At 37.8% G+C, this 25970-nt stretch overlaps 1 protein-coding gene across 3 annotated transcripts in view; it reads left to right on the top strand.

The window, feature by feature from the left end:
- ADCY8 (adenylate cyclase 8) overlaps positions 1 to 25970 on the top strand; it is a 129356-nt gene that overhangs the window by 81678 nt on the left and 21708 nt on the right. For 2 of the 3 annotated variants that reach the window (XM_075743311.1, XM_075743312.1), the window contains exons 8-12: positions 4854 to 5051; positions 11133 to 11233; positions 17806 to 18007; positions 21612 to 21701; positions 23050 to 23222. In XM_075743311.1, the coding sequence (XP_075599426.1) occupies positions 4854 to 5051; positions 11133 to 11233; positions 17806 to 18007; positions 21612 to 21701; positions 23050 to 23222 (764 nt within the window). The remainder of the gene's footprint in view (positions 1 to 4853; positions 5052 to 11132; positions 11234 to 17805; positions 18008 to 21611; positions 21702 to 23049; positions 23223 to 25970) is intronic. The other variant, XM_075743313.1, reaches the window with a different exon arrangement.

Here is a 25970-nt window from a genome sequence, read left to right on the forward strand (position 1 = left end):
ACACCTGGTTTATATACGTTCTTTACATCTGTGTATCTGCATGTACACTGCCTTTTAGTATTCTCTGTATTTTCTTGGTCTGTCTCTATATTCTCATTTCATTAGGAATAGAGGTATGGGTGCATGCTGCTGTCAATATCTTCTGATCTCTCTCTGTTTCTTCTTCTTTCCCTTTAAGACATTCCAATTTCTGTAGTCCAAACAAATCTCTGTGGAGTGGGCTATCATTTCGTTGATTTTCTAAGCTAAACTTGACCTTGATACTAACAAGGATGAGGAATGAAATGAAGGACTAGTGTTTTTATTCCATTATTGCATAACTTCCACCCAACAGACTAGTAAAAAGCCCATGAAAATCATTGATGAAGGCATAAATGAACAGTTGTTTTAAAGCAGATTTTTGTTTTATGGCAATAAGCAATCCATTTTTAGAATAGTTTCTCACTGTTTTTGTAAGAACTTGTTTTTGTGCTGAAAATAGCTATAATTTTATATTACACAGCTTTACTATAAGCTTTTTGGTGGAGACAAGATTTTTAAAATCTGCTATTGCATGTGTGATTCAATTATTATGTAATTTTCAATTTTAAAGTTGAGACAATAGGCATTACTGCTCATAAATGATGTATTTCAGCTGAAAATTCAGATGATAGATTTAAATTATACTGGGATACAGTAGCTTTATCCGGAGGTGTGTCAGTCTTGGACAGAATAAGCATTTAATAGCATTAATTATGCAGCCTAAAGGTCACTGGGAGCAGCAAATGTTGAGAATCCAAGTAGCAGCAACTCAACAATGAATCACTCCTTATGTTTGAATATTTGCCAATAGCATTTAAATGATTTCTTTACCCAATATAAGTTAAAACAAAATTTGAGCAACTCTGATCACATGTGTCTTCCTTTTCGCTGTATTTCTGTTAGGAAGAATATGAAGTGGCAGCCTCTGGTGAGTTCTCTCACCAAACTCAAATTTATCGCAATTCGTATTCTTTACCTCAAATTCATTTTCTCTGGGCAGCCTAAGTCAGTGAATCGAAGGTGTGTTGATATGACTAAGGAACAGAATAACTCTCTATGTGGGCAGTCGCTGACATTAACAAAAGCTCCATGTGTCTGCAGCACAGCTAGCATCACCCTTAGCTCTGATGGTGAGGTAAGCCAAGGACGCAAGTGCCTGCTCTGAAATTCAGGCCATGCCCAATACGGATGGGGTTTTATGTTATTGAAACAAATGTCTGGGTTAAGAGAGTGAAAGCCTCATCCTCTAAAATAAATCAATAGCAGATGAAGTTGGATTTCTTCTTCTTACTAAAGAAGTAGCTGAAAGCATAATATGGTCACTGTGTGTGGTGCTGGAGGCACCTGATGGGCCTATAATAACTAGAATTAGGAAAAAAGCATATTAATATGTCTGTGTCTTGTATAGGCATATTTTAGTGGTGGCTGCAATGACTCTTAACAGTTATCACAAAATTATACTGAAAGACTGCCAAGATGACAGACAAGTATAAACAACAGGATGGAATTCAGTTTGAAACCAAGGCACCTGCATTTGTGTATATACTGACCATCCCAGGTATCGATGTCCCACCCAGCTCAGCTCCTAAACGTAAGGGTCTAGTGCTACTTGTGGTGCTCTAGGGTGCCTGAGACATCCATATGACATGGGGCTTATAAAAGACCTGTGATCATCTGGACTGTCAGAAGCCAGGTGAGAGACTCTGATGTCTCACATAGTGCTAAACACCTGTGCTGAAACATGCTGAGTAAGAGCTTGATTCAGCTGCTTCACTGTGGCTCTCTATGGCAGTTTGACATACCCTAGCCATGCCAGCTGGTCTCCACCACCAACCAGCAGTGCATGGCGTTCCTGTAGGACTTTTGTCATATCTCCTAGATCCAGACTGCTGTCCAGGATACCTTAGGGCATCTCAGCCGACCATAGCTGCCTATGATTGTGCAACTGAAAATATCCAGAGTGTATATTGCCAGTAATAGAAGCTTAAACACCAAGCACCTAGACACCTTCATTTAGGTGTCCCTCTTGAACCAAATTCTACCTGTATCCTGTCTCTTTCAATTTGTATTTCCCTCTTTCCTTCCAAGACCTGGTGTTTGCGGTATGAAATAAATAATTTGAAGCCTTCCTATAGTATTCTAAATGCCACTAATTAAAAATTTCCCTTCTTGTTGAGATCAGGATGCTTGAAGTTGTTGCATGAAAACTTTGCGGGAAGGAAGTCAAATCTAATAACAGCTACCTTTTTTAGATCTCTATACAATATCTCTAAAGTTGGAGTTTTATTATTTGTTTGTTTCAATTCATCCTATCTTTTAGTCTCAGATGCAAGTTTGGCTGGGTTTTTTGTTGCTCTTTTTTTTGGCGTGTATGTGTTCCTGTATGATGAATGGTTATTGTCAGCATCAGGAAAGTTCAAAAGCCCATTGTAGGATTCATAACTGTATCTTCCATACAGCTGTTCACAAAAGTGTCGATGAGGTAATAGGGAGAACCAATGTTTCTTTATGTTGGTATAACACAGTCTTAAAAGATGCAGAACAAAGAGGGTGATACAGAGACAAAATGTGGTTAGAGCATATTCTTGGGACAATAATCTGCATGATATTTTTCATTATTGTTATTACTAATTACAGGGAAGCAGTTTTCTTAAGTATGCGTATGGACATGAGAGAGAGAAGACTCCACTAAACTCAAATATGAATTTCCTTGTTATCCTCTGAAAATCAATGCAACTTTAGAGTCCATTTTTGCACCAATACTACTGGCGCTGTTGCCATAGTGGTGGTATTATATCATGTTCATCTACCATGCATTGTAAACCACTTCATACATTCAGCAAGAAGACAATTCTTTGTATTAATCAATTTTTAAAATATAATTTGAAGTAAAATGTAGTCACTTACTAGGATGAATTGAGATAATTCTCCTCATGTAAATAAAACGCAGTGCCCAACTAAAACATTAGGGACCTTCTCCACCCTCACTTCCAGTGGAAATATAGCAATATGAATTAATTCTGAAGAATTAATGCACACAACAGCATCTGATGTGATCTCCTCCTTTAACAGTGACTTCAGATCCTCTTGTGTGATTTCAGCCACCACAAATTGATAATAATTTTTCCATACAGCTCAGTTTAAAAGAGACAGGAATACTTAAACTAAAGTTGTGTGTAGTTATACAGTATTTATCCAGTCAACTCAGTGGATTGTTTTCTGGGGATTCAGCTCTAACCTTAGAATTTCCACTTTAACTCCAAGGCTAAGATATAGATTCAGGAATATCTGAAAATTTAGTATGAAAAAAGTTTCCTGGATACTTCTTTTTTCTCCAAATGTTGATGATACTGATTTTCTGGAGGGAAAATGGGGAGATTTGAGCAGAGTGCTTTAACAAACCTTCTCTACTGAAGTTCTTTTTCTACTAAGGCAAACAAGAAGATTGCTTTTCACTTCAACAGACAGAAGATTTCAGTCCTCATATCTTTTTCTACCTATATATTGGGGCTCTTAAGTCACTCATCAAAAGATGGAATATGAGAAAACAAGATACTATCTGTGACTACGGAGTCCTTGGACTTTATTTTAGGATTGTAAAGAAAGTTGTCACTTGGAGTTTGACAGTGGATACCTGAGACCCTTCCTGTGTTTTAATTAGCTCTCCGAGATTCATTAGAATGTAATAGCTGACTATACTTTGAATATGAACAGCGGAAATCTCCCTGTATCATTTGCTGTAGGTAATCCCATAATCCAAAAGAATTGGCTTTCCAGAGAAATCTATTGATAAATCCACCCCAAACTCCTGTTCCCAACAATGCCCAGTATGACATATAGCAGAAGATCTTTCCAGCAAGGACCTATGGGATAACTTTTCTCAAGCAGAACTGTATTTCTCATCCATAACAACTCTGAAATGTCTTATGCTGTGATGTATGAAGGTTTATATCCTTTCCATTCATTAACATTTCTTAACCCATGGGAATATCACAGGTAGTAGTTTATTTTCCCATTCAAGTGGGAAAGTGTTGCTTCACTGTGGTTTGTGTCATGAAATGATACCATGAAACTGGATTGAGTTATTCTCGTTATGAATGCAAACTCTTACCTTTTTCCTGAAGGTGAAGCACCCTTCATCGTATCTCTGCTAGCTCTCCTTTGTGAAGCTGTGCAAAAGTCTTTTTTTTCTTTGGTTAGACAATGGAATACCAAAGGAATAATGCATTTGGGACAATATTTAAAATAAGAATATGAATTACAGTTAAATTAAATCATATATTCTAACTGTAATCTAGACTGGCTGAAATATACCAGTAGTGAAGAAGAACATATTATTTGAAAACCCATGCTGAAGTAATCAGAAATGTCACCTTCTTCACTCCTGCCTAACTGATCTGTTCCTTTACTACACACATCCAGTAACTTTAAGATCAAGAAAAACATCATCACTCCTGTTTTGTGACTTCTGCTTTCTGTAGCTTCCATTCTTAGTTGTGAAAACACACCACTGAGTTAGATAACCTGCTGTGATTTTGGTGTGTACTGCCCTCATGCATGCTCTGATAATCAATTAGCAGAATCTGGAAAGTCCTAGTGTTTGGTGCAGCAGCAAACCTCCTAGTCTGTATAAAAGAGAGCATTAAAGTACTCCCCTTAATGTACTGTATGTGTTTAGTGGAACAGACTTATTATTTTACACTTCTGTAGATTTCATTGAATGAATTGCATGGAATGCTATAATGGTTTGCAATGCAACATGATCTAAAACATTGCATTTTTAACCCAAGGGGACCAGCAGGTTTATTCTGTTTGCATGTGCTTTCCCCTAGACTCTGGCTGCCCTAACAAGAAATTCAATAAATCTGCTTCCAAACCATCTTGCACAAGCTTTGCATGTCCAGTCTGGGCCTGAGGAAATTAACAAGCGAATAGAGCACACCATCGACTTACGGAGTGGCGATAAATTGAGAAGAGAGCATATCAAGCCTTTTTCACTGATGTTTAAAGACTCCAGCCTGGAGCATAAGGTAGCTGGGTCTTGGTAGCTGCATTATTCACAACTCAAATCGTAATAAATGTCCACTGAAGTAAAGGAGCTGTAGGTTCTAGCTTGCATTGATTGTTTTCTGGTTTTGGTTTTCTTTTTCATTTTGTTTCAGTTTTTAGAAGTTGGGGCTGAGCTAGAGGTCGTAATAGACAGTGTCATGATGCAGGTATTATAATGCTGCAATGATTACATTTTATTGTTGGAAAATGCCTACTCTGAGCAAACTCTGCTTCTGAAAACAACAGCCATTTGCCAGGTTTCACTTGCTGTCAAGTACAAGCAGTTTTCTGTCAGATGGCAGGTTGCTTTGGCACAAACGGTGATTGAGCATATTAATAAACTGACACTTCAATTCAAAACATATATCTATATGTATATAGATGTGTTTCTTTCATTTAGCCATAGGATCCATCTGATGTCCTCTAGGCAGCTGCTATGTTTATTTCAAGTCAAAACTGAATTGTCAACTCTTTGTTTTACATATCCTTTTTAAACATGTGCTTCTAAGAGGTAAATATTGTTCATGTCTTTGCTGCTTCTCATCAACAATATGATCTCACTAATTTCTATTTTAGCCTACATCCAGATGTAAGTTATAAATTAAAAAAGATAAGACAATGGGAGAACTTTCCTCACAAGCTGATGACATGGGGCAGGGTTGCACAGATCTCAAATGATTTCATTGACTTGTGTACTACTACAATGCAGCAACAGCAGGTCTTGCTGTTGTGCAAGATGTGCACTTGACTGAAAAGAAAGAAAAATAACAGGGAACTGGAAGCATGGAGGCCCACTTCGTCATCTCTTTAACCTCCACTGGAAAACAGACTTTTTTACTTGGCTTATGGGACACCAGCCCTCAGGTGGTATCAGTGGTAAAAGCTTAATGAAAACCACTGGAAAAGAAAAATTCTGCTTTATGTATATTTTAGCCCTTATTTCACAAGCAATCCTGCAGAAGGAAAAAGAAAGGTTCTTTTTTTTTTTAAAAAAAAGAAAAGATTTAATTTCTACATGACGATATTTATGACATTGTGACACAAGGTAGAATCCCCAAGGCCAAATTAGCTGCTACTGCTGCAACAGAAGATACACTGGTATTTCTTTCAGTGCAGTCATCATGCAAAGCTGACAGGGACCCAGAGGAACTCAAATCCAAGATTTCTGATATCCTGTGAATTACCATCTAAAGGCTCAAAAGTCATAAATAATCTTCAATCTCTTCAAGTCAAAAAGTCAAAAAATAAGGTCAAAAAGTCAAGACAAAATAGCATTTAACCTAGAAAGTGAGGGATAGTATAGTCAAACTTTTTTGTGCAAAAGAGGAAACAGTCTGGTCACAAACATCTTGCTGAATGAGGAAGCTAGTCAATGGTTCGCCTGGTCTTACATTATTATTTAATAAAAATGAGGCCTGAACATGGACTGGAATGAAGGGACACTGCACAGAATCAGATGCTCTATTCAGAATATAAACTTTTTTGTCATTTTAGACTTCACTATTAGCAGCCACAAGGCAAATCTATACAGAAAGAGTAGACTTTCATTTAAATGCAACTTAAGCAAGAGGAGGAGAAAAAAAAAAACCCATGCTTTAATCCATTGCATTACATAGGTCAGATTTTAAATATTAATAACATTTTGAATTGCATTTGGATGACAAAAAGTCTATTTAAAAGTCAACATTTTGAGCAGTTTTGATACTCTCATAAAGCTGTTTCAGCAGCCTTTCCCTCTGCTCTCTCCACCCCTAACCTTTCAGCCTGAAATTATGTTTTCTCCTAGCCATTAACATTTTGCAACTGCTTACATGACCTTCTACATCAGTACCTTGAGCTGCTCTCTGTAGCGTTGCTGAGCACGTAGAGAGTGTATGACTACGGGCTTCCCATCTCACACTGCCGTTTTCATTTGCTGCCAGTGACAGCTTCAAGTCAGAGGTAGCTCTGAAGCAAAATAACTTCCCCAATGTAAAATCTTGTGCCCTCACATTTAGCCATCCCACTTTCAGGCAGTGCTGGCATCTGCCTAAAACTTATTTCTTTTATCTGTAAGTACTTCTCACCCCAGACTTTACAGTTATTCAGCAGGCAGAACAACCGGTACCCATAGCTGAGGTTTTGATCAACAAGTGTTACGTTAACCCTGTTCAATGAGAATTGTGTTAATGCTCTGTACCTCAAACCACAAAGAAGTGAGTAACCATATGAACACTAAACTATATTTCTTCCTCCGGAATTAGTAACAAGACTACCATGCCGTGGGATCATAAATATTTTGGGGTGACTTGAATAGATCTGAAATGTCATGCTGGGCTTCTATTTAAACAGTCTGGGTTGTTTGGGGTTTTTTTCATTGTAAAACAATTGCAAACAGAGGATTTATGCTAGCAAGGAAAATGCTGTTTTGGTTCATGTAAGGTTTCAAAAGGTAAAAAAAAAAATAATTTCTGGAATCAGCATGTCCAAAACTACCATGGGAGCTAGCACTGCTCCTGGTTTACAAAGGTTTAAAAGACTGGTATATCACAGTAGTTTAAGCCATTGGTTTATCTTCCAACTCCTCTCTTATCTCATTGCTCTATGTCCTTGGTGAGAGAATAAACGATTCCACAGCAAGCAGTAACGGTTGCATCAGCGAATGGGTGATCTCCCTGAGGCAGTATGTATATTTCCGTATGAATTTTGTAATACTTCATTTTTCAGAGGATTTGTGCAGGATCCCCACCTGCTATATCTTATAGCTTCTTTACCCAAATGGACTAGTCATTACTAACCTGTATTTCACCCATTAGCACTTGATATCTCATGTAGAGACTAATTCACTCTTATATTTTCCCAATTTTGCTAGAAGTTATTTTCACAAATAGGATGTAGGCAGATAGACCAAAAGACTCATCACAGGAGAGTACTTTTAAAGGTAGCATGAAAATATACTAAGGATTTCCAAATATGTAATAGCTCATAAGGAAAATGTTATACTACTTTAGATGATTTCCAATAATTAAATATATTATTATGATGCTCCACCTTAATAGCAGTGACTTGGAAATATCAGTACCATATACTTTTGTACAGGATAAAGCATAGTAAGAGGGCAGGGAAGTTTACATGCTGGTAGGGTATTTGTTAATGAAAGTTTCCAATGTAAAGATTTGTATAAAGATATTCTAAGCCTTCCTACATATTTGTATTGGTGATATCCATAAAGTACATTGGGATCATAAATCAGACTGGGCTTAGAGGTGAAGTGTCTTCATATTTTCTGTGAGGTGAGCCCACTGAAAATATCAAAAGGGCTTTGAATTTCACAGTTCAGGTTTAGAAATTAAATGAGTAGGAAAAAAACGTTGCCCTCCCTGCATGCTATATCCTTGCAGACATGGGCCTCACCGCTTTCCTTCAACCCAGAAACTTCCAGTGGCAAGAAGGTCAGCAAGAAACACTGAGCAAACTCTGGACCTGTTCAGCATCTTATTTTCTGTTATTGATCAACACCTGGACCTGTGTCTACCATTTGATCTTCTCAGAAGTTCATCTATCTTTTCTCCTGCCTTAGGCTCCCTGATAGATCTTCTTCTGTCCTTCCCCTCTACTGCAGAAGTTTTTCCAGTGGCAAAAACACCATTGCTCTGAAGAAAAAAACCACATGGTCTCCCTTTTCATCCATAAGGTCCTATCTGAGTCAAAGAGCAGCAGTGAGGATAAGACCAAAAACTTTCCTTCCCAGTGGAGGAAACAAACACTTTCTCTAGGGGAACACAGAAGTCTGTTTCATTCCCAGTGCTCCCCTTTCAAAGAGCCCTGGGAAAAGAGAGGAGGGGGGGAATAAGCAGCATTACTTGGCAGAGGAAATTTGGCCTTTCTTATGCAAGCTCAGTTTCAGGTAGCTGGCTGGGCTAGTGGATAAACAGTGTTCCCTCAAGAGTGCAGTCGAACGGCTCAAGCCCCATGGGAAGCAGGATGAGCCTTCACTGCACCATGAGCAAGTCATGCCACTGCAAGGTAGGTCTGTGGGCTGTTGCAGCTAAGGTTTCATTGTAGAGTAGGTCACACCATGATTCTTCCTACCCTTCTATGCAGCTCTAGTTGGCTACATGCCTTCCCATGCTTATGGAAGTGCCTTGAGGCTTAGTCTATCCTTCAGTTACTTCTCCAAGTCATTAAGGGATAGACTGCTGCAGAAGTGCTACATTTATCATTGGTGTTTGTGCTGCCTCAGCTATGCTAACAATTTCTCATCACAGCATTGTCACTGATTAGACCACAGCATTCATCCTTTTGATATAACTCTCGACACGGCAGGCAATTCCATGTTTTGTGTTTCATTGGGTTAGTTTGCTATAATTTCCCTAAGGAACAGTTGTGGGTTTTCATGTTATATTTTAAGGAACACACTTTTCTTTTTCCCTTCGGTTCTCTTTTGTGTCGCAATCAAAAAAAGCCCTAGTCCATTATTTAAGCGGACTGACACAGTTCTGTTTCCCCACACATGAAATCAGGGTCAGTGCCTCTGTGCTTCCAGCAGCAAAATGGAGTTGTCTGTAAACACCATCAAAAATCATGTCAAAGTGATACTGCTTCTGCCAACAGTAGACACAGGGTATAATCACAGCAGAGGAGGACTCAAAATGAGGGATGCCAACAAATAAACGCCCTCTCTTACTCAGAACAAATGGGAGCAGGGAAGAGAGAAGCCTTTTTCCCATTTCAGGAGCTTCAGAGTGTTTTGACCAGATGTTTATAACTGAGATCAAGTCCCTACTGAAGGTCCACGTAGCAAATACGGTCTAAGTCTATACAGGATCTTTCTTCAAGAGCTATAAAGCTTCCTTCAGATTAGCTATAAAATGCAGTTCATAGCTGAACTCTCTCAATGTATGTTCCTGATATATTGCCTAATGGTTTTAATTTTTCTCAATTGTAATGCTCTCTAGGCATTTATAACTGCAGTTTGTCTTATTTCCAAATTGCCAGAGAAAGATTCTGATATCTGATATCTCTTTGACTGATTTCCTTTTTTTCTGTACACGTAACTCTTAGCTCCTTCAAAACTGCAAGAGATTAAATAAAACGGAGTTATTGTTCAGAAGAGGAAAAATGACTGGGGCAGGCGTCTGTGGGATTTTTTTATTAGGTGAAGAAAATTTAGTGGCACCAGTATAGGATAAAGAGATTTACAAAAATATGTCTATGGACCAATCTTCATCTGCTGTAAACAATTGGAGTTTAAGTGAATTAGCAGTGATAAATACCAGCTGAGGACTTGGGTAACATTTCCACTTTAACTGATCCACTGTGATTCACTGATGTATCAGTTACTCCTTTTCTTGGTAACTCCCATAAAAGGGGAACCTGCTAGCATTTTCTGTGGTTTGATATGATAGATAAAAATACTTTTGAAATAAATCATAATAATAATGCACCTCAGATGGCCTTTTACATAACAATACCTTTATTTGCTCCTTGGAGAATGCCCATATTGCCAAATTTCTGCACAGCCTCTGGATAAGTTAGGATACAGAGATCATGACCCACATTCCAAATAGTCACAGAATGTCCCAAACTATGTACTTTTCTTAAAAAAAAAAAAAAAGTAAAAAAGAAAACAGACTGGCCTCAGTTTGGCAAGCATGGAAACACCTCCATGACATCATGGATGCAGAGTTGCAGCTGACTTCAGTGTTTGTCTTCAGGTGAGGAAACCCATGGTTCCTCCGGTTATGCTGTTAGGCATTTAGTATTCTACTCAGCAGCACAAGCCCCTGGTATCTATTTGGGGATTTTTAAAGCAAATAATTTTTAAAAAGAGGCAACTAAGTAAAACAACTTTGTATTGCAAATTACAGAGTTTTGCTCTCTTGGATAAAGTATTTTACCAGCTTGTTAATTATTTATTTGTTGTGTTTCATTTTAAAAAACAAATTCAGGTTTATCCATTTATTAGCTCTTCCTGCTAATTTCCCCAAAGTGTCCTATATGCATCAGTCTTTATGAAACAACTGCATGAATTAACAGCTAATATACTCTTCTGTTTTTTGTTGGTTTTTTTTTTATTCCAGTATTCTCAAATGCGGGATGAAGTATTCAAATCAAACTTGGTGTGCGCATTTATTGTTCTTGTATTTATCACCGCTATCCAAAGCTTACTTCCTTCTTCCAGGTAAAAACAGAAATATATCTCTATATATCTGAAGGTGCTCTTGGGGAAACAGCAGGATAACATTTCTAGGATTGGCGTGGAATGAACCAATAAAATCTGCTTGTTCCCCAAAAGTGTCTGGAAATATTTTTTCACTTTTTTTTCCAATATTAACTACTCTTGTATCACATTATCTGCAGCTACATGTTTTCATGTGACACAGCAGCATCTACTGACATTATGTTTTTATGTTTCTAAGCAGAGCCCCCGCTGAGGTAAGTGGGAACTTTGTGTTGCAAAAGTTTGGCCTGCTGTTTCCAGGGTTGAAGTAAAACCTGATCCAGACTTATAATAGTCCCTCTTTGCTAAGTGACTGGTAATCACCTTGGGAATCAGTGATTTGGGTTCATTTTTTACATGCTACATAAACAAATTGTACTGTTGTGCGTTATTGCTGCTGATGATACATATTACCCAGCTGGGGAAAGCAACCTTGTGCCAAAGGGGAAGCAAGGAGGTGATCTGGTAGATCTTTTCTCACTTCTACTTTTATCTGGGGCTGACCAAGCAACAACTTCCTATCAAGGTGATGAAAATGTGACACAGGTGAAACCTCTGCATTCACATGTTTTGCATGGTCAAACCCATCAATTGGCATTTTTTTCTGCTATTTAGTAGTAAGAACACAAGTGTGTGTAAAAGGACTAAGGTCAGTTTTCTAGCATCATAGTAGAGCCAGCAGAACATGCCCACCACTAAAACATGCCCCTGGTTCCATTTGGTCTTTGGCAGAGCGAGTACTAAAATGGAAATGCCCAGATGAACATAATTCTCAGGTGGTTTCTAACACTCAGATTAACCTTATGTCTGCTTATAGAATAACTTTGAGAATACAGTATTTGTATAAGGAAAAAGACTTTTATTGTGTTACAGTAATGCAGCAATATTTTTTGGATCATCTCTGGAAGATCTGGTTAACCATATTTATGTCTAAAAATACCAAAATGGTGGTTAGATGCAGGCAGGTAACTGTACTCTGCAGCAGTGGTGTCCCATGTATTTCGTAGTTCTCAGCTGGGAAAGTATCCAGAGTAGTACCTGACCTGCTGCTCTTCCTTATGTGCTGTATTGCTATAATACTAATAAGTTTGTTTGCTTTTTTAAAAGTTCTTCTCCCAATACACGTTCAAAATTCTTTATTTCTGGTAGCTGTTGTTTTTATTTTTTTCTCAGTATGTACAAGAAGATTTATGGACCTTATTAATGGAACCAGTTTTCAAAAGATATTTCTGCTGCTATATTAATCACTGCTATACCAGCAAAAAAAAAATGACATTTTTTCTATCTGCACAGATTCATCTCTGTTAATTCCCGTGAGGGTGTCTAGTGCCATTGGAATTAGGGGAGAAGGAGTCACATAACCACTTTGCCTGCAGCTGTCTCACTTCCCGGTTTCCCATCTTGCACAGTAGTCTTGTGTTTTTTCCCTGCACTTCAGAAATGCTTTGTGGGCCTTTTTGTCACTGAATGTTAAAGAGGCTGTAAATATAAATAGATTCAAATAACGACTAGATAAATTCCTACAAGATAAGATCAGCAGAGGTTTTTAAACCTTGCTTGTTGCTTTAAACCTTATGGAGCCTTGGCCTCAAGAATGCCCTTAAAAGTTGATTGCTGGAACCTGGGAAGCTGTTTAGGGAAAGGATATTTACCACTATCCCTTTTGTGAGAGAAGATTTGGAGGCACATGGATGCTTTATGGCAGTTCTTATCTTCTTTCAGGAGCTGAAAATCACTGTCAAGATTTAAGAAGGCAAATTTTGGTCTTTGTTTTTCAAGTTCTGATACTCTGGTTCAAAAAATCTGTTTCAGTCTTAAAAAAACATGCCTGTTAAATGAGCGAAGGTCAACAGATGAGCAACCCTAGAATAACAGTATGAGGGTTTTTAGTCAGAAGGTTTCAATATGCTTGAACATATTGAATGAGGAAATAATCTGGAAGTTCAAATTTCCTAAATTCCAATTCTAAAAACAATTCAATGTATAAGCACATGAAGAAGCTATCACAAAATTGTGTGAGATTTTGATTCAGAGAGTCTTGGAGACAACTGCATGCTCATCTGTTATACCTCTAGTAGATATCACAGAAGTAAACGACCACAATGGAAAAGCATGGACATCATTTCCATGGAACAGCTAACAAGCTATAATTCACACCCGTCATGGTAACTTACCCGTTTCCTAACAATACATTTAAGTGTCTTTCAATGTATGCTTCAGAGCTCTGCTGAAAAAGGATGGAATTTTGTATACGCTCAAGTACATGTTTGAATATTTTTCTGAGCTGAGTCTTTTGGGGATTTCCGTAAATTCAGTGAAAGAAAACATTATTTAAATCATCATAAAACTTATCTTACTGAGGATCTTCAGAGAGTTTCCCATATAGGTTGCCTTAGTCTATGTGTTAAAGAAGGGAATCATCTTTCTGTTATTGCATCTACTTTGTATGGGAGTTTCAGAATTTTATCTCAGTTTATATCTGTCTCCCACAGGATAAATATTTGATCCATTTGTACTTTTCCCTGACAGGGCAGGCACATCACTGAATTTAAAAATCTTTGCAACAGTTTTCATTCTTTGAAATATTGAGTTGGGGAAATTACTCTAAGTGACATAAATTAATGTCATATTTCTGCTGTAATTATACTCTATGAAGCCATTATGTTACATTGCCAACCTTGCAGTGATTCATCTTCTCCATCTGAGAGGCCTGGGAGTTTGATTCATTTCCTGCAATGAACTTTCTATATGCTCACATGGGCAATAGATCATACTAGAGTAGATTGCTGAAATACTATTATTTCTGTCAGTTTTTCACTGGTTATTCTTGTGAGGGGAGAAAAACAGATTTCAGACATCTGCATCTTTTGTTTTACGTAAATTTTCCTTCTGGCTCAACTCTTGATTTGTGACTGTACACAAGGAAAAGGGAAGGCAAAAGCTGCATTTAAAACTTCACTTGATCTTGACAGTAAGGGAACCCCTGGAAAGAAAAGCATTTGGTCTTGAATGAAGAGGGCATCCAACCCAGGTGTCATAGTTCTGGGAGAAGTTCATGGACAGAAAAGTATTATGGATGTTTGTTCCTATTCCTCTAACCTTGGCTATGTCTTCTGCTGTACTTGATCTTATCAGCATGCTGCCAAAAAAATCTTAGCACAGATATTGGACTGATCCTATAGGAGATGTGCAGACTTCAGTTTTGCTTTTATCTCTAAGCAGGCATAAACAAGAAACAATCACGTGCAAGTTCAACCGAACAGCTACAGTGGAAGAATTTTTATTTCCTATACATTTATGATGAACAAATACAAGGCCGTGGTTTCTCAGGCACTTAAGCAGGTTATGCTGCATTTTGGATGATATCCCAGACTTAGGTCCCTAGGTGCTCCCTTTATAATATCTTAATTCAATAGCACTGTGTCTTACATGTAGAGTTTGGCAGTCCAAAATAAGAACTCATGTTTAGTGTCCTGAGGCCTGACCTCTTGAGCCTTGACCCTAATCTTTTTGAAAGCCTTAATTTGGTTTCATTTAGAGCTGGGTCAAGCTAGGTCTGCAGAATTGGTAGGCTACATCTGCATATATAGACTGCCTATATATATCTGAGGTATAGATAGAAACTATCCTTTCCAAAGAGGATCTCACTCATTTGGCTTTGGAAAGCAAGAAGGCTGGTACAGACTACTGTAGTGTGGGAAACTGAAGGAATTAATCTCACATAAATACCTGTCACTGTCTATACCCTGGAATCAAAACATAGCCACTGGAGAAGAGGACAATCAGTGGATCTCAAGGTGCCTTCCACCTGAGTAAATGTAAGAGGTTGCTGTGCAGTGAGATGAATTGTATCCTAAACTACACAGCTCTCTTGATGAGCCCTCTTGACTCTCTTGACTAGTTCTTCATGAACATACTGTCCATCTTTTCCCAGCTTTATTGATTTTCTCTACCTTGGCTTTCTGTGTATTTCCACAGACATAAGCTGCTCTCAAGGCATTGTTGCATTGTGTCTCTACTTGGTAGCCTTGGAACTTTCAGCAAGTCCTGAAACTCTTCCCAGAAAAATTTTAGTTGCGCAGAATGAAATCTGCGGGTCCTGCTCCAATCTTTGTTTCTTCGTTATTCACTCTTCCCTTCTTAATAAAGTTTGGTTTTACTGGCTATGTCAGACAAGAAAGTCTGAAGTAGATTGCACATTATTCTGTCCTGATACTTTAAAGGAATCATTGTCCCAGCAAGGCTGTTTGGATGATCAGAAAGAAATAATGTTTATGCAAATATTGTCATTAAAACACTATCAATCAGATTTAGTGTATTTGAATCTCTATCATCACAGCTGAATTAGGACATTGAAAATCACAACATTTTTGTAACAGGTAATATTTAAAATTAAGCAGGCTAAAGCATACAGCAATACAGTTGTGCACTTCAGTCTCTTTCAGTTTTGACACCTGTAGCTCATATGTTATTCATGTCTTTTTCCTCAACATGACCAACATTTCCCCATATATACTCTGACTTATGCCTACTTTTTTCCAAAAAACATATTTCCTTTTGAACATAAAAATTTTTGTGCTGTTTTCTCAAGGCATTTTCTACAAACATCAGTACTATGAGGAAGATGTACTGACAGTTTTCACATAAACTACCCAGTGCATCTTTGGTGTCTCCTTGGTGCAAATATTTTTGATTCTATCCATCAGCTGCAAATATGGCCAGAGCTAAGAAATGCCAGTTCCTTCACAGACTGATTCTCAGATATGTCCATGTATCCTCTCCTGCCATTATCTCAGTGTGGTTTCCTCTTCTTGTTGGCTACATATGTATTAGCTTACAGCGAAACTTTCTAGAGCAAAAGCTTTAGTTAATAAATAGGCTCAAACCACAAATCTGATTTCAGACCTGTATGAGTTTAGAATTTGTTCTTCTAGAGCAAAACTTGAATAGCCTGAAATTAAAGAGAATTTCAGGTAGGTTGAGATATAGTCCATTCAGATTCAGGGAATGGATCTGGCTGACCTCCTGAAAAATGAGGAGAGAAAAGCTATGTTGATGTTTTCATTTCTATTTCCACCCTTAAATTTGTCTTGCTGTGCGGCACAAGTGTACAAATACCATTGCACCCACTCAAGGAGAGGAAGGATAGGTGATGTATAGCAAAATCTGAAACTTCATGTTTTCAATAAGACAAAACAGAAACCTTACTAAGCAGAGTACAGCTTACCTACATGCAGCCACCTGGAAGTGCAGAAGTCTCCCTGGAGCACCCTGATAGGCCACTTTCAAAGATATCTTTCTGTGAGACATTATGATTAAATCACTTTAGTATACTGGCACATATACAACTACGTTACTAGAAATTTTAATTACTTAATTCAAAGCCTCAAGGTTAATCGTTATCTTTGTAGCAAACAGGCAAGGGAAAGCAGAGTGAAGAGGGGCAAGGTTTACAGGGGCAGTGGAGTTTGTTTTATTTTGCATGGATTTGATCTTTGGGAAAAGAGATACAGAAAGATAATGACTGACACAAAAGGGGACAAAAATCTTGAACTGTGAAGTGTTGAGTGTTTTCTTCTTAGTGAAGTAAAACAACTTACTGCATTTCTCAACCACTTTGATTACTTGATTGACTTCAGGTCCCAGATTTAAGCAAGAAAAAGTAATAAATGTAGAAAAATATAATGAAAGTTGGACTAGAAGAAATTATTTTTTTAACAGTTTATTCAAAGGAATTGAACCGTTTATTCTGCCTACGCATTTAACAATACTTGATTAAGTATCACATTTGCAAGACCAAAATTTACAGATTAAGCCAAATGCCATGGTTTATTTAAACATGTTTGGATCGTAGGACACCTTTTCACCTGCTTTACATTTTAAAGGACTTCCATGAAAACAGTAGGTCAGTTCTTTTGCTTTTTTAGTAACCAATGAGATTCTTAGCTGCTGTTAATTAATTAATTAAAATGAGCGGAATCTTGTATTTCTGTAAATTTTGTATCATGACTTGCTCCAGAAAACAGGCTGCATTATTGCACTCGCTTTAGAGTCTATGACCCTCGGTATAGTATGAGTTTAAGAAACCTGTGTTGTGCTGTATACAAAATAAAACTCTACTAAACTGCCCCCAAACTAGCCTACTAGAGTGGGAACCAGCTCATACATACGTGCATCAGAATCTTACAGGCTGAATAGATTTGCTCTGAAAGAAACCTAAGGGACAACTGAGTCCCAAAGGAAAGGACATTCCTGCCACTGGGACTCTATATAGCCAGAGAGAGGCACTGGCAATGATTTCCCCGGCTTGTTACTTCAACAGCAGTTTCTCAGCAAGAAACCATGTGAAGCAATGGCAGACCTATGGAACATGAACAAATCTTTGCTGACTCTGGCGTTTTTTTACCTAGATTAATTGTCTCAGATTTATGACAACTGATTTTTCCTAGTCTTAACTGTTTACACATTTATTTTTATTAGCATGGTATTGTGTTGAGGTTTAATGCTGGGTTCTCCTCTTTTTTTCTTTCCAGGGTGATACCAATGGTGATTCAGTTTTCTATTCTGATTATGCTGCACTCCGCTCTTGTGCTAATCACTACAGCAGAGGATTACAAATGTTTACCCTTAATGCTTCGGAAAACCTGCTGCTGGATTAATGAGACCTACCTGGCCAGGAATGTCATTATATTTGCATCAATTCTGATTAATTTTCTTGGAGCCATCATCAATATTGTAAGCTTCATAGAGAACCAGGGAATATTATACAGGGAAAAGATGATTTATGAATTATTAAGCTTGTTACAGGACTTGCTAACTAATGTGTTTATAAGCCAGCGATGATTTAAATGTAAAAGGCAAAGTACCACAGCTTCAGGAAATCCAAACTGTTGCTTAAACTATGTGTTTCTGAAATATCTAATTATTTCTTCCTCATGAGTATCATCGATTTCTAAAACCTTTTTGCTACTTTCTGTTCAATATATCCACCCTTTGAGGACCATTTGTAATTTTCTGACATGCTGATACACTTTCTTAAAGACTGTCAATCCAAGTTATGCTTACAGATATTAAATTCCTCATCTCACAGTTCTCCCATTAATCAGATTACTAAAAAAACCAAGAAGTGTCAACAAACCCAGAAAATACCTTCAAAGAAAGGACAGAGCAGGTCAAGCTGAACCAGTAGCCACAGCATGTAAAAAGAATTTTAAAAGTGTAAATTCTAAACATACCGTGCCATTTGCTCATTTGGTGATGTAACAAAACACTTCAGCCCAGATTCATCTTTGATGAATTACCAAACCATGGGCATGGTCACTCTCAGCTTGCTGTATTAAAAAAAAAAAAAAAAAAAAAATTTTTGTGCAGAAAAATGGGCATCCCCTAAGAATTTTTTTGATCATACTGGTCCCAATAAAGACATTTTCTTCTCTCTACTGCCCACACAGGGATTTCAGTCTGATTGGGCTCCCCATGTACAGAACAGCACTAAGACCCTGAAGTGCGATGAATCTAGAGCAAAGTTAATCAGTATATCTGATATATACTGATATATATCAATATATCTATATCATCAGTATATCTATCTCATGTATATCATATATCTAATATATATGAGTGAGGAAATGCATGTACCAAACTTTGCTTAGTAGCTATGGTTAGATAAAAATATTGATAATTTAATACTGTGGGCCTGGCTCTGTACAATGTCACATGGTAAAAGAGTGGGGTCTTTGTAACACATGTACTAAATAAATCCAGATATAATAAAGCCCTGATTATCTGGATGTCTTCAGAAATATGAGACAGCTTTGAATGAATTAGGCAGATTATCATGTCAGACAACCTGGCAGGTGTTGAACCCTGAGCCAAGAACAAGGTAAATATTAGACTGATAGATTAAAAGTAACATTTTCATCACCCTCTCCTCTTGTAGGGCACCTTTTGGCTATGGATTTAGCAGTGCTTTTTCATCTGAACTTTATTCTTTGTAAATATTTATTTCCTTCTAGATGAGACCAAGAAAGCATTTAGTGACAGTAATAGCAACTAGAACAACACAACAGCAACAATCATTATCCTGTAATAATTAACAATAATTATTATATCATTGCAGTAAGTATGCCAAAGTCTGACACTTCAAGAGTTTGCCTCATCTTTTGCTAACAGATATGAGATTTTATTTCATTCTATTGCTGTCATTCTTCCATGATTGAATTCAGGTTGCCAATATGCTAGGATTCAGCATTTGTCTTGGTTTTTTAGTGATACCATGCAGTAAGTGATAGGAGAGTTAGTTGAACAAGGAAGAATGTAGCCACTGATTGCTATCCTTAGAGAGAAAATGCAAATACAGTAAATGACAGGATGTTAAATAGGGCTGAAAACTTCCTGCAAATAAGGACAGATCACATAGTATAGCATTGTAGAATTGAGAGGGGTTTAAATCATATTTGACAAATATCTGTCAAGAAAGATTTTAGTAGAATTAATCTTGCTCTTGAAACAAGACCACCTCCACAAGGCTACCCATACCCAATTTGCTATGGATATGATAATAACGAGATTTGCCCCTGACTTGTTGTGGATTATGTTTTAAGATTGTGTCCACTGTAATCTTGTGGGATGGATAAACCAAAACCAGTCAAAATAAATATAATTCTTCTTACTCTCATACTAATGGGTTTCTTGAAGGCAGTAAACAGTAATATTTATTCTCATGTATTTAGAATAGCAATGACTTGAGTCACCGAGTCCTGACTTCTACAGGAAACCACATATAACCTCATTATTTCATATGTCAAAATCCTGCCATAATAATTGTTTACTTTTAACTAATTCCTGTACCCCATTTAAAAAAAAAAAAAAAAAAAGTGACTTTCATGAAGTAGGTACCACAGCAGCCAGTGGGGTTCCATAGAGTGGACTGCAGCACTCAGGAGGGATATGCACGTAGTTAAGAGCAGATAATCCAGCTCACTCTTGAGCTGTATGTGTCCACTGAATTCAAATGCACCCAGTTGGAGGGGACTAAGACAAGAGTCATAAGGCTTTGCTTTCACCAGGGGGGGCAAATGAGTCTTGTGGTTCTTTGCATCAAGTGCGTTCTTACTGTTATAAAATTAGAATAAAGTTTCTGATCCTGAAGGTCATTTAAAAAGACACCCAGAGTGTTTCTCATGGCACTCTGCCCTGCAGAGAGGTGCTGTACACCTCATAAACTTCCAGAAGGTACCATTAACTATCTGTTGTCACAGACGACTGCACAGACAACCTAGAAAATGTTGCTGCATTGCAGAGATGACTGAATTGCTGAAAGAACAAACAAGAGAGTGCCAAGTTCAAAATTCATTAGAATTTAATTATAAGAAATGGGGCCTCATTAAACAAACTCTCTAACTCTGTTGGAAAGAAAGACAGGAGAACTAGCTTGTGCATACCAGGTTGATGAAATGACCTAGTATAAACATCCAGATTGGATTAGTACATGTAACAGGAGACTCCATCTGCTTTAACTGTCAAAATATGAAACCATTAATTATTTTTTTCCTGAGTTCTAAGACCATGATGTATTGCAACTCAACACTGCTGTTTTGTTTATATTTAATGCAGTTGGTTTGAAATACCATTAAAATGAATGCAGGTCATAACAGCAAAAGGCGATACTGCATTCTCAAAACTATTTTATCATGAATGAATTTTCATTCCCTTCTATTCTAGGAATCACAGTTGCAGTTCTGGGCCCACACTATGCTTTGGCACAAGCCAATTCTGCATGACGCCATGGGATTTTGTCCCACATCTAGAAGGATAACACTGTCCATAGCAACACTTGGCAGTGTTAGGATAATGGTTGGACTTGATGATTTTGAAGGTCTTTTCTAATCAAAACACTTCTGTGATTCAATGATTCTAACAGAGCAGAAAAACCTGCTTGCAGACAAATGCGCACATGCAGTTTGATATCATCCTCCAAATTTAATAATTTTGCCTATAGTTTACAGCAAAGTATAAACATTTTGAGAGGGTAGTTCTTAAGAGTCCAACATCAGTCCTCTGAAACTCCCAGAGGAGCTCATCATTCCCCTTTAGCAACAAGCGAGCATAGGAAGGCTACTCAGAAGCTGAATGTTTGTAGTGTGAATAGCTCCCCCCTTTCCATGTCATCTCCACAGTATGTCTTCTTCCTGTCCATTTAGTCCTTGGTGCCAGTTAGGGAGCTGGCACGAAGAGCAGCAGGTCAGCCAGTTCCATCCCTGAACCCAGCCAGCCAGCCACACAAGCACTTAGTCACCAATGCACAACATAGCCCTGATTCTGTTTTATTTCTTGACAGCTATGGTGTGATTTTGACAAACCAGTAGCCCTGAAGAACCAGACGTTCAATTCATCTGCATCTTTTACGGACATCTGTTCCTATCCTGAGGTATTTCTGAGGGAATTTTTGAATCTCAAGCATGATTCCACAAAGATTACATGGCAACCACTACCTGGTATCAATGACCTGTGTTCCGGTGGTAGAGTCAGGTGCCTCAACAACACTGTGAAGCTGAACTTTTGTATCTATCCATGTGCTGATAGAAAAAGGAGAGGCGGGTTACAGAAGGAATTAATTTTATGATCTAATGGAGCATTACAACCAAGTTTGAACTTCATACCGAATCTATCCTGGAAACACATCTAGCAATGATTCAGTGAACCTACTGCAATAAAACACACTACTTAATTCATATGAAGCCAATGGACACTAATACTTCTTAGATAGCAAAGCCAGTAATCATTCTGCTGTAATTATTTTAAATTTGCATTTGGAGCAAAAAAAATCCTCTCTATGGTGAGCAAGCAGGCAGCAAAATCAATGGGTTGGTCATGTGCAGATAAAAGAAGTATGTTGCTTAGAAAGTGATATGGCAGTGTCATGATACTGCCAGCAGTACGCCACAAATTGCAGGGATGTAGACTTTCCTACAGAGGAAGTGTACTAAAGAAAAACTGTACTTAGAAAAATGAATGCTATCTCTCCTAAAGCTGTGTGATAGGAGTTAATTTAAACTACATTTGGGCTGTGGGTGTTGATGTTGCTATTTTAAACCTGAATGGCTCATGGCCATGATTGTCTCTCTATATCCAGTATCAGCTGCATGGATTGCATTTGACGGATGACTAATCATTGAGAAAAATGAGACAATGAAGAGATTAGAAAATGAAATATGAATAAAACTTCCAGGCATCATATTTTAAGAGAGTAATGGAACTAAGCTAGGCCTGCAATAATAAAAAAAAAAAAAAACAAACCAAAACAAAACCCATCCAAACCTGTGGCTTTATCCTCTCTTCAAGTAGCATGGGAAAAGGATTAATGATTGTCCCATCCTGATTAATGTAGATCTTGTGGAAGTTCAGAATCCAAAGGAATATAAATTATTTTCTCTCCGTTAACTTTTCATTACCAAATTACTACATGCGACATCTCTCCCCATCCTTTTTTCACTATACAGGATGCCCTTCTAATACAATAAAATGTCATCAAGACACAGAGGAGGATTTCTGCTAACATGGAGGTTCCATGCAAAATTACAATTTGTAATTTCACATTCTATTTTAGCAAAACCCTTATTTTCAAAGTGCCCTGTACCCCAAGAGGACTTAACTGAGCACTGAAATCCAGGGCAAATTTTATATACTTCTGATAACTTGATCCTTTATGTAGTTATTTATGGAGTGAATATGTAGTAACTGGTCACTGAAAGTAACCACTGCTGTTTTCTATTCAGTATTTTGTCTTCACTGGTGTGCTGGCAATGGTGACTTGTGCAGTCTTTCTTCGTCTCAACTCTGTCCTGAAGCTGGCAGTACTCCTCATCATGATTGCAATCTATTCTCTGCTGACTGAGACCATTTATGCTTCCCTTTTTCTGCAATATGACAACTTTAACCACAATGGAGAGTAAGTATTCATAGCCCTCTCTAGGAACATCTTTTTAATAAGGTAATTGGTCAACTCTTGCCAGAGTATACACGTATAATATAGCACCATAGTTAAGTATGGAGTGATGGTTGCAAGAGGCAATGACTAATCCAAAAAGATTTATAATGTGATTGTTTCTCAGGCCTTTTTATTAAAATGTTCATTTCACGAGGACATTTAAATAGTGAGCAGAGTTTGTCTTTTATGCCTCCCATAGTCTATCCATATTGCTAAATATATGCATTACAATGCATATATATTGGTTGCTTCTATTCTTGAAAACTCCAGAGATACTGACTGAAACTCTCACCTCAATTTAAGAAAACAGGAGTGAAAAGTTGATTTTTTAGGGGAAGGGTTTTAACTAAATAAAATTCAAACTATAATGTGTAGTTGTGAAAGACATATTTCGTCGCAGTGCATTGGAAGGACAGATTCCTCCTCCCAGGCTTCCTTCCCAGCAAGAGGAGTTGAAGAGGACAGAAGAGCCACAGTAATATGCAGAGTCAGAGGTGCACCAAGTGTTGCGATAACTGAATCTAGAGCAACAGTGATTTAGCTCATTCAGAAAAGCACTTCTTCAATATTTAATACTTGACCAATTTAGTATTGCAGTTGCGCATGCTTGGAAGCGCATGCCAAATGAAGATCCTCAGAATGACAGAAAATTACAGATTTGCAGTGCAATTAGTTCTCACAACAGCCACATGGTTACACATAGTAAGACTCTGCACGTATATCTTCCTGTTTCTAATGCTAATTGTGCTCCTACAGACCAATGATATGATATTTAGCATATTCACAGCAGAGCCCAACAAATATGACAAATGACAGTAAGCAATGTATCTAAGTAACTACATGTAGGAATCATAATCATTGTCTTTAATTTTTGTCACTAATCAAGCATGGCAAAGAAAGATTCTCCCTTGCGTGAAAATCAAAGAGAGTTCCGAGTAGCTTCTACTCCCTGTGTCAATGAAACTCTCCAGTGACTTTTATCACAGAGGAGTAAGAAAGAGCCAGGAACATCCTCTAGAGTAGCCAACAGCGTAGGACATAGGGAACTCAGCTGAGATGCTCCACATTCAGGACAAGGATCTAAACTTCAGCTCTGACATTAGGGAGTATGAGGTTCAAGGCTGTGTGCTCAGAAACTTATGTTTTCTTAGCTATACCAATCAGTTGAATAAAAGGCTTTGCAGCTCCCTACAAAACACAATTAGCTCATATATTTGTGGCTATAGCTACATTACCACAATATGCAATAACAGATGACTTCATAACTAAGACCTTTGAGGCTGTTGCCCTTAGTCAGTGTACAAGGGGTCCTTCTAGAATGAAATCTTTGGGAGGTTGTATTTCAGATGACTTCAAAATGGGAAACATTTGAATTCCAAAATATTTGCAGATGACAAAAGCTTTCTGCCTGTCTTTTGCTCTATACTGATGACTCATCCCATAGTGGTACATTTCCTCACAGTAAATTCTTCATTAGGCCCACAAAGTCAGTTCAGTTAGCTCTCTCACAAGAAAGTTTCCTTTTGGTTTAGTCTCCGTCAAGCTCTGCTCTTTCTCTCTTATTTCTCTGACATAGGAGTCCTCTTGTGGCAAATGTCACCTGCTGGTTTTTTGGTTTTGATTTTGGTTTGGATTTTTTTGTTTGGTTGGTTTTTTGTTGGTTTTAGGGTTTAGGGTTTTCTTTTTGGTTTTGGTTTTTGTTGTTTGTTTTTTTTTTTTTTTTTTTTTTGTTCCAGAATTATTATGGTAAATGGATTCAGGGTCAGTACTTTGCTTTATTCTTAGATCTCAAGGTAGACAGAAGAGTTTCCCAAAGTGTCTTCCAACTTCTGCTCCTTGTTTATTCCTTTATTAACTTTTTCCACAACTTCAAGACTTCAAGCTTTAGGCACCTCTTAACAATTTCCTCATCTTTCCTCATCTTCCTTCAACAAAATAATTATCAAGTATCAATGTTCCCTTCACCTCCAAATTTAGTTCTTTCTCCTTTTTGTTTTACTATAATATTTTGCCCTACCAATTCCCTTACATCTCCATTTATGTCTTTCCTCCTGGGAAACATGCCTTTTTAAATCCCCTGGTATTACAGAGATATTTACTTTCTTCAGTTTTGTCACCTTTGCACATAACTAATTTCTCCTCATATTTGAACTTTAAGTGTTCTGGACCCATTTCCCCTTATTTTGTTGCACACTTTCTTGATGCTACACACACAGCAGTTTCATACAACCAGTACCTTCTTGGCTCATTTTCATTGCTTTCCTACTGTCTGCAAGAGTTTCCTTTACTTCCTCTGTCATTACCAAACATTTTTTCTCTGCTCTCCTCTTTGTGGCTCAGTAAAAACAGTCCTAATTACTGTTCACCTTTTTTTTTAATTCCCCTTTGATCCACACCTCATTCCTTAACTCCCCTGTCATCTTCTCTGAACCTTTCTCACAAAATGGGGATGTTTAATTTTCCGCACCTGCCTTGGATTCATCTTTTATCTCCGGGCCCGTTCACTGGGCTTTTACTTTCACAGTTTGGAAGTTTCCCTTTCCCAGCTCCAGCCTAAACCTTTCCCCATCCAGATCCCACCTCCTGTACTCTGCAGGGGCTGTGGTGCTCATCGTTGTTTACCAACCTCCCAGGAAAAGAGAACGACTGACACACAGCTTGTATAGCACCTTTCAAAGTGAACGATCATCACCTTCTGTGTACCTACTG

This window comes from Balearica regulorum, chromosome 2 (assembly GCF_011004875.1).
Source record: "Balearica regulorum gibbericeps isolate bBalReg1 chromosome 2, bBalReg1.pri, whole genome shotgun sequence".
NCBI lineage: Eukaryota > Metazoa > Chordata > Aves > Gruiformes > Gruidae > Balearica > Balearica regulorum.